We start from the raw sequence: 9,637 nt of genomic DNA on the forward strand, positions 1-9,637 counted from the left end.
ATGAAATTCATCTTAACCATCAACCCATTATCATGACCATCATAACCAAATGGGCACTGAATAGAAATTCATCTCTGATCTTTTAGATTTGACTTCTGGGTAATTTTTCAATAACATCAGTGGAGTTTTTCATTTTCAACTAATTCATAATTGTGATATGATAATTGCTTTGTCTTTGACATTTAAAAAACAAAATACTGTCATTATAAAGTTATTCTAAGGACGAACCAATGAAGGATGAAGAAATTAACCACTCTCTTTTACATGTAACCATGTTTTTGGCTATTGAGTCACTTCTGTCTAATATGTTAATAATACAAGATCATCCACCGACAGGAATAGGAAAAATTAAAGTAAAGTAAATGTGAGTCAAGGAAACAAAAGTAACTGCTGAGAACATAAATAATCTTGATTTATTTTGGCTCAAATGGGTTCCACCAGGCATGAAGCGGCTAATAACATTTTTAAAAAATATGGCAACACCTACTCTACATAAATCTGAGCCAGTTTGTATGTGCTGTTCACACAGCCATCAATAAAAAAAACAACAGAATTAAAGAAAATTAATAAAAAATTCTCTATTGTGATATTTCTGAAACCTGAGTAAAGACAAAGCATTTATTGTTTAACAATTACAAAATTCCAAAATGGGAAAAAAAAAACAAATGTCCACACCTTTCATCAACCCCCATAGAAAATACAAATTCAACCGTTTTCTCTCTGACTGACTGGACTAAGAGGTGTGATTATTTCTTAGGGCGGAGTCAACACAACTGTTCGACATGGAGGCATCTACGTCAAAGCCATCATACCAAAAGGAGCTGCTGAGCTCGATGGACGGATACAGAAAGGTAATAGCATAAGCAGTACGGTTAGAAATAATGATGTAAAAAAGATTGCGGATTTCTTTGTGAAGAACTCTTGATTGGATTTTCCGCGACAGTCCAATGGATGTGACTTTATGCACGTTCTCAGGGCCAATCTCAGCTCTGCTAACAGTAGCTAATGAGAGCTACAGTGTCTAACGTTACTTTAGAAATGGCGCCTGCTAACATAAACTAATAATAAGACATTTAGACATGATGATAAATGCTTCAAGAGTCTGGAAATGGTTGGTTTAAGTCCTTAAAAAGTGCTTGAATTTTACTCCTGAAAACATATAAACTGAGTCAGAGGTATTTGAATTAACAGAAGAGTTTGTGTACATGTGTTTTGACTTTATGTGTCATAACCTCTCTGTGTGTCCTACACTCAGGTGATCGTGTGATGGCCGTCAATGGAAAAAGTCTGGAGGGAGCCACTCATCAGCAGGCAGTAGAGGCTCTCAGAGACACTGGGCAGGTAAGGGATGACATTTATCACAAGCACTCCGCTGATTAGCTGTTAGCTACTACCTAGCTGGCCACTGATGCTTAGTGAATCAATTGTCTCCCTCAGACGGTGCACTTGTTGCTGGAGAAGGGTCACCTGCCTACAGACAGTGTCCATGCTCCCCTCACACCTCAGTGCACGCTGCCATGTGCTGACAGCGACCAAGACCAGAGCAACAAAGAGCAGCTGCTTGAGGTCAAAGAAAGACCAGAGTACAGCTTTGTTACACCAGGTGAGGCAAAGCGTGCCACACGATTACGGATTCTGCTGTGCATTTTGAGTTTTAGCATCTCACTCTTTCTTCAGATGATGATAAACGACTGACGTGACATTCTGATGTGTCTCTGTCCGCACAGATAACATGTTTGAGGTGTGTCTGCTGAAGAACACATCAGGGCTGGGCTTCAGTTTCAGTCGAGAGGAGAGCATCCCAGACGAACCCCACGGCTCCAGCATGGTTCGGGTTAAAAAGCTCTTTCCTGGCCAACCGGCTGCAGAGAGCGGTCGCATCAACGTGGGCGACGTCATCATGCGGGTCAACCAAACCTCCCTCAAAGGACTCTCACAACATGTAAGTCGGATTATCTCCCTGCTGCCGTCACGCCTGGAAATCGGTGGAGAAGAGAGTTTGAAAGCATCTTTTATTTTGAATTTTGTATGTGATTCTCTCAGGAGGTGATATCAGCCTTGCGAGGAACAGGACAGGAGGTGACTTTGCTTCTCTGTAGACCTGAACATGGGGTTCTTCCCGAAATGGACACTTCAGCTTTAGTGAGTCAGTAAATAACACTCTGTAACTGCTGTGTGGACCAGGAATTTTTGGAAGCTTTATTTTACCTTATTTCTTTCCAGACGCCCATGTCATCACCCCGAAAGGAACTGGTGACCCAGCCAGAATCCAGCCTGAGCTTCGGCAAGACAACCTCTCCTCAAGCCAAGAGGAGTCAATGTGCGGTGGAGGAGGCCCTGGAGAGGCTGCGGCTCAAAACTCCTGGCCGACACAACAGCTACAGTGACAGCACCGACGGGGACGAGGAGGTAGAAGAAGCCTTCAGCCCGAACACTGTGGAGCACAGTAGGCAAACTTGGGAGCGGAGCGTCTACCACACCCCCAGCAGTAACATGGGACTGGGACGCTATGACAGCACTGGCCAGCTGGACGACACCATCCATTCAGCCTTCTACTCCCCCAACCTGTCAATGACGAGATCGGACCTCAGCAAGAGGTACCATATCAGTGATTATTATTATCATTTGCAATAATTATATTGTCTGATTTCTCATATAGTTCTGTCTTGACTGTTGTTTGGACAGGTGTCCTTCTTCCCCTGTGGACGTGGAGTCACCTGCCCTGCCTATGGTGTCCTCCACCTCTGCCCCGAGCCCAGATCCCCTGCCTCCTCCGCTGCCTCTGCCCTTAAACCTCACCTTATCAGGCAACGGACAGGACATAGAGGAATTTGTCCCGGTAAGGACTAAAGAAGGGAAGTTTAGATAGAACTAGAAAGTTCTACCATTTTTACACCAAATTTCTAACCCACCAAAAATAGGCATTTGACTCTTTTCAAAATTGGCATGTCCATCCAGAACTACTGCAGAGTCATTTGAGCCAGAAATGAATGCAGATTGTGCTCTTTTTATTGAAGACAAAAGCCCAATATGAGTGGGTGTTGTCCAGTGTGAAATGGGGATCAGTGATCAAAACATTTCTGATAAGTCAGACTCTCAAAGAATTGCACTAAAATGTGGTTCGACATTTTGAATCCTCTAACCGAGTTTCATCTCTGTTTTCAGGAAGTCGAGCTAAAGGTGTCCTTGGTAAAGTCAGAACAGGGCAGCCTGGGCTTTACCCTCACCAAAGGTAACGATCATGGGTGTTACATCCATGACATTGTCCAGGATCCAGCCAAAGGAGATGGAAGGCTCAGGCCCGGGGACCGAATGATTATGGTACGATTCATCCCTAATCCCTTATTCTGGTCACAGCCTACAGCATGTTTCAGTCATTTCAACATTCCTAGAAATAGTTAATTTGTTTTCTTGCCAAGAGCCAAGTGTGTTTCCCGAAAGTGTCTTACAGTTCCTCTATATTTTATCTTTTATCTCCAGGTGAACAACACTGATGTGGGCAATATGGGCCACACGGAGGTGGTTAATCTTGTGCGTGCGGCCCCCCGTGTGGTTGACTTGGTGGTAGGGAGGGTCCTGGAGGCTCCGAAGCCCCCCATAGAAGCTCACCTGCTGCCTGACATTTGTTTTAAGGGTAGCCAAGAACCAATGGGTAAGAAGCAGCCCTCATTAACAAGATTAAACATCCCTTGAACAAGTTAAATTTAGGTACTGTATATCCACTGTTCATAGGTCTTTTTCCCAGATGTGGCATAAAAAAAAATCTAGCTCAAGTCAAACTAAATTGTCTTACTTTTTGTTGTATCACCAGGTTTGGTACTGGATGGTGGCAGTGACAGTATATACAGTGTCTTGTTTGTGAAAGACATTGAGCCGGGTTCAGTGGCCTTTGAGGAGGGAAGCCTGAGATCATTAGATCTGATCCACTACATCAACGGTGCTCCCACCCAGGACCTGACTCTGAGTGAGAGCACCAGACTGTTGGAGCTCTCCCTCGACGACCTCTCTCTCAAGGCCACCAGGTAGTCTAAGAAAAATTTTGCATATTTTTCATGCTGAATTTGTTGTTATTTGATCTGAATGGCATTTCAAAAAAGCTCCAGATACTTTAAGTGCCATCATTTCACTAACTTTCTTTTTCTTTTTTTTCTCTTTTTGTCAAAGGGATGGAAAGCCAGTTTCCCCTGGGCAGAAAAGTGTCTCTTTTCTTAACAACAACAATAGCCCCAAGGTTTCATCCAGCATGAATGGTATGTTTCACATCTTAGTGGTGCCACCTGTAAAAAATAAATAAATCATTTGTATTATTTTGCATAATGGCAACCTTATTTTCTTTAACAGGCTTTCTTAAAGGAGAAGATCCAAGAGATACAGAGTGTCTTGCAGCACTTTGTCCTTCAGAGGTAATTTTGATATCATTTTATTTTTATATTCCAATAATGTTGAGTTAAAACTTCTACTGTGGAATTTCTTAAGATTTCTGTTAAGAAATTTCAAATTTTTGGTGCATTAAATAGACTATTAAGTTTCTTTATTGACCTATTATTTAATTTTGATTTCAGCCGTTTCGGCCCCCTATAAAAATTGTATTGATGTGTTAATGCTGATGTGATGTGGATGTATACCCTTGTCACAATGATATTTTGATTACTATCATGCTTCACTGTTGCCATCGAGCTTACATCTTACAGCATTCTTTAATTCATTAGCTTTGCCTTCTTAATAGCTAATTAACTACCAGACAGTTGTCTAAACAAATGTGTGATCACCTTTAATTCTTTTTTTATAACTTGTTTGTTTTTATGAATGTGCAGGAGGAGGTCATAAAGCTGGATCTGGAGAAGCCTCTTGCAGGAGGTCTGGGTTTCTCTGTGATTGGAGGAGAGAGGGGGATCTTTGTCAAGTCCATCACACCAGGAGGGGTAGCAGAGTCCTCAGGCAAACTGCAAGTGGGAGACAGGCTGCTGAAAGTGAGTGATGTTTGACATTTGCTGCTCAGAATTCAGGGTCATATTAATAAATGTACTTTTAAACTGTCTAACAAATGTAACATAACATTTGATCTGCTGTTACATGATTGTGATTTTGTATTAAACACTATTAAAGTTTCTCTGGATGTTCTGGGACGATACACAACCTTCAGTGAAGAGATTAAATTATGATTGTCTTTTTCTTGCAGGTGAATGAAGAACTAATGACAGGAGTGTCCCACACCAAAGCTGTCACCACCATCCGTAAAGCTAAAGGCCTGGTTCACCTCATGGTGTCCAGACCACCGGACCAGAACCCAAACACATACCTGGCCTACCTGCCCATCAACTCTGACAAGTGCAACGGAAACACAGGTACAAACAGAGATCCAAAACATAGGATTTCTATCCCTTTAATAAACGTTTCACATGTTTTTTTTATCATTTACAAAGCTCTAAAACTCTTTTAAATTATATTGTTACTAGCATTCGTCTTGTAATAATTACACTTTCCTTCCTGTGTCTTTCAGACATGAGTGAGGACAGTGGGGCAAAGACTAAGCTGCGTGCTCTCCATGATGAGCTCAAATCTGGCAACTATCCTGCAATACCACCAGCAGGTAATAACATATTACATATTACAACATAAAGTGCTGAAATCTCAGCAGAACAATGTTTAATTTAATTAATTTAATTTGTAAATCAAATGATACAAACACATTTCACAGACTATGAAGACGGTCCAAGAGAGACGGAGCACAGCGCAGAGCTTTCAGAGGACACAGATTGTGATGGATCTTCTTTACCTGAAGACTCCCCTGAGGTACAAATCAAATCTGACATCAGACTTCATGAAACATATAACTATACGAGGGCTATATCAGATAGTTTTTGTTTATTTTGTTTATGATTCTTCCACAATAGAGTTCCCGGAAAGTGGAATGGCAAGAGGAGAGTGTTGACGATCCAAGGAACGAAAAGTAAGATTTGCTTTTTAGGACAGTGAATATATTCACATGATTCTCCTTCACATCTCACATTTATGTTTTTGAATCAACAGCTATCTGCAAATGAGTGCTGGACAGCCAGAAGAAGATGAAATCACATGGGGAAGTGATGAACTACCGATTGAAAACATGAACTTCAAATCGAGAGATGGTAAGACGGACTTTGGATTTCAGATTTGACTCTAAAAAAGTTAATTCTTTGCAACAAATTAAAATGACGTGCGGTAGGAGAGTCTCCATCAGATGTAGTTATCAACATTTAATAAGTTGGAGTGAATAAAGAGGAATTAACAGGTCTTAGAAATGTTATTCCATGCAGGCCAGTCTCTCTTTTCATTCTTAGTGTTGTGTCATTAGAGTCGGGTATTTTTTCAATATCAGAACTCTCATTTTATTTTGCAGTTTCGTGACTGACATAAAGTTTTTGGGCCATTACTCTTGACATTTGAACTGTTTCGTGTCTTAATTCTGTCTCTCCCAGATGGGCCAATTATCACCGAGGATGAGCTGACCTCTTTACCCCTCGTCAAAGTGGTCCCTGACGGCCAGTACACAGGAGCAAAGCTCAACACCGTGGTGCGCATGATGAGAGGCCTCCTCGAGCAGAAGGTCCCACTGCAGGAGTTTGAAGTGAGAATCTGCTTAAAATTTCATCGCCTGTGAATTTTTGGCATGTCATGACATTTTTATGAACATCTGTTTTCCCTCCTGGCAGAATCTTCAGAACCTCCAGCCTCTGGACGACTGTTTAATAGGCCAGACGAAGGAGAACAAGAAGAAGAATCGCTACAAGAATATTGTTCCCTGTAAGAGCAAACACAAATGTTCTGGTCCATATTTATAGTGTTTCATAACAGAAAATTAAAGCTTTTTAATAAACGTCACTAAATCCAATGCTTGATACTTAAAGGGACAGTTCACCCCAAAATCAGAAATATATATTTATTCTCTTACCTGCAGTGCTGTTTATGCATCTAGATTGTTTTTTAGTAATTTAGTACCTAACCAAGTATTTTAGTTCCCTAAACTTAACCAAGTATTTTTTATGTTTTGCCTACACCTAGCCAAGTAATTTAGTTCACTATACAAACAGTGACCGAAAACTGAACTGTCCCTTGAAAGTGTTGGTCATGTTTAAAATATGATTTTCTTGTATATGCATCTAGTTGACACAACTCGGGTCGTGCTGGGCAAAGATGGCGGCTACATCAACGCCAACTTCATCAAGATGTCAGTGAAAGATGAGAACTACTTGTACATCGCCTGTCAGGGACCCTTACCCACGACTCTGGGTGACTTCTGGCAAATGGTCTGGGAGCAGAAGTCTAACGTGATCGCCATGATGACCCAGGAAGTAGAGGGAGGGAAAGTGAAATGTCAGCGGTACTGGCCAGACACACCAAGGACAGCAGAGATGGTGGACGACAGGTTACAGATCACGCTGATTAAAGACCAATATCTCGACAACTTTGTCATACGACTCATCGAGGTCAAAGACATCCAGGTTAGTTTATAGCTCATTTTCTTATGACAACTTGAGCCTTAGTAGACACATTAACATAAGAGTTCCTCTTTCCTCAGACCAATGAAATACAGCGTGTAACTCATCTGAACTACACGGGATGGCCTGACCACGGAACACCCACACAACCCGAGCAGCTGCTCACATTTATTTCTTACATGAGGCACGTTCATCGATCGGGGCCCATCATCACACACTGCAGTGCAGGCATCGGTCGATCAGGGACCCTCATCTGTATAGACGTGGTTCTGGGTCTCATCGGTAAAGATGCTGATGTAAGTAGACGGAAGCTTTTATTCTTGTTTGTATTATTTTGTTCATGATCACAATCTTATAAACTTTTTCTTGTAGTTTGATATTTCAGATGTCGTTCGGAACATGAGACTTCAGAGACAGGGAATGGTCCAAACAGAGGTGAGTTTTAAAGTTCACTCTTTGAATTTGATTCTACACCTCTTTGGATTATGTTTTTCGCTCACACGTTTTCTGTTTTTTTTCTTACAGGACCAATATATTTTCTGCTATCAAGTGATCCTCTATGTCCTCAGATGCCTTCAAGCAGAGGAAAACATCTCAGGATAGTAGAAACCACATTTGTAGAGGCTGGGTGACTGTTTCACAAGAGCAAAACAAAAATGGAGGAGAGTTGACACAGGCAGAAATTGCCAAATTTACACTACATGTTTTTAAACTGCCTTTAAATATTCAGTTCTCTTGAGAGTAAATCCTTTTAAAGAAGTCTATATTTTTATGTTTGCTTTTTGAGTTCTCTCTCTTCGGCTGCTACTCCCTTACAATGCATTTATGAGAACTGCTGATTGTATTTCTTATTGTCACCTACAAGAGAACACTTATGGGTTTTTTTTTTCCAGATTCTTGAATATTCTAAAATAATTATGAAAGTGATCAACGACTTCGTATTTTATGTGGAACAAAATTGTACTTGTGTATTTTAAATCCTATTTTGATGCTGGAACATGCCTTGACAGAATACTATGTCAGTATTTGCTTTGTAAATCTATTATACAGTAATTGCTTACTGCCTGAGGGTAAATGATGGAATTAAAAGTGTACATATTCATCTCCTGAAAATTAAACTGGATACGTTTTAAATGTTATGTAGAGGAAAGTTTCATTTGTTTTAAAAATCTGAAATATTTTTCCTTGACTTTGTTGTTTTATGCATATTACCTTTATATATACCTTTACTGTTTGTGTTCATGCTGTGTATAAAGGTTGCCATCACATTCCAAACTTCATTTATAGAAACAATATTTTTCAAAGCTTCATGTCTAACAAAACCACTGATAAGTCGGAGGAAGAGAAGCTACAACTTGTGCACCTGTGTAAAGGCTGATGACTTGAAATGTACTTTATTTACACTACAAGTTACTGCACAGTATTGCAATAATGAGAAGCTGTTCTGAGGCTGTTAGGGGAGTGATAATTTCCATTCTTAGAGCAATAATTTGTGATGACATTCTGCTATATATGGTGTTGATTTGTCAACCTAGGGATCAAACATCTTGGCTGTAATGCCACAGGAAACCACAAACTGGCCTCATAATTGACCATAGAAATGATTAAACAAGTCTGTGCAAAGATTGAACATTGGAGAATTCATATTTATATACTTTTTCTTGCCATTTACAGATGTTCATGTTACTGTATCTGTTCTCTATGAATGAATGCACACTCCTGAGCTATCTAATGGAACCGTGTAATTTTCCAGAAATACAGAAGCAGGAAGCTGTAGGTGTTGCTGACAGTGTTGTGTTGTCTTGCACCAGTTTCACCACTATGTGGTGCCAAAATTATCCCATCACTGTAAAATAATTCTGGAAACATGGCCATGTCTCCAGAAGTCTTTTAATGACATCACACTCACTTGGCTGTTCAGTTGCCCATTTAAACAAAATAAAGCTTATATTGCTGAATGTGTTGACAGATATTTTTCTTTGCTATTTGAGATACAGCAATGCAAATCGTGCAGAACTCACCATTAAGCGATAAAAAAGATCAAGCGAATCATAATGATCTCTTTCGAAAGCTCCTTCCCAGTTAAAATATCTTTTTAATCATGCTTTTTTATTGTTTCCTCACAAAAATGTACACAGCAACCAAAACCCCTAGCAAAT

General features: G+C 40.3%; 1 protein-coding gene across 4 annotated transcripts in view; it reads left to right on the plus strand.

Moving 5' to 3' along the window:
- The window catches only part of ptpn13 (protein tyrosine phosphatase non-receptor type 13), a 50,996-nt gene extending 41,888 nt beyond the window's left edge, over positions 1-9,108 (plus strand). For all 4 annotated transcript variants that reach the window (XM_073478323.1, XM_073478324.1, XM_073478326.1 and 1 more), the window contains 24 exons: positions 758-851; positions 1,256-1,341; positions 1,438-1,603; positions 1,728-1,942; positions 2,044-2,142; positions 2,224-2,597; positions 2,686-2,839; positions 3,166-3,321; positions 3,481-3,652; positions 3,812-4,022; positions 4,165-4,250; positions 4,342-4,403; positions 4,815-4,970; positions 5,180-5,345; positions 5,501-5,590; positions 5,699-5,793; positions 5,895-5,950; positions 6,031-6,128; positions 6,459-6,607; positions 6,693-6,783; positions 7,144-7,481; positions 7,559-7,774; positions 7,851-7,913; positions 8,004-9,108. In XM_073478323.1, coding sequence (XP_073334424.1) covers positions 758-851; positions 1,256-1,341; positions 1,438-1,603; positions 1,728-1,942; positions 2,044-2,142; positions 2,224-2,597; positions 2,686-2,839; positions 3,166-3,321; positions 3,481-3,652; positions 3,812-4,022; positions 4,165-4,250; positions 4,342-4,403; positions 4,815-4,970; positions 5,180-5,345; positions 5,501-5,590; positions 5,699-5,793; positions 5,895-5,950; positions 6,031-6,128; positions 6,459-6,607; positions 6,693-6,783; positions 7,144-7,481; positions 7,559-7,774; positions 7,851-7,913; positions 8,004-8,081 — 3,471 coding nt within the window. In that variant the 3' untranslated portion in view covers positions 8,082-9,108. The remainder of the gene's footprint in view (positions 1-757; positions 852-1,255; positions 1,342-1,437; positions 1,604-1,727; positions 1,943-2,043; positions 2,143-2,223; positions 2,598-2,685; positions 2,840-3,165; positions 3,322-3,480; positions 3,653-3,811; positions 4,023-4,164; positions 4,251-4,341; positions 4,404-4,814; positions 4,971-5,179; positions 5,346-5,500; positions 5,591-5,698; positions 5,794-5,894; positions 5,951-6,030; positions 6,129-6,458; positions 6,608-6,692; positions 6,784-7,143; positions 7,482-7,558; positions 7,775-7,850; positions 7,914-8,003) is intronic.
- Positions 9,109-9,637: the final 529 nt, after the last annotated feature.

The sequence above is a fragment of the Pagrus major genome, chromosome 12 (genome assembly GCF_040436345.1).
Source record: "Pagrus major chromosome 12, Pma_NU_1.0".
NCBI lineage: Eukaryota > Metazoa > Chordata > Actinopteri > Spariformes > Sparidae > Pagrus > Pagrus major.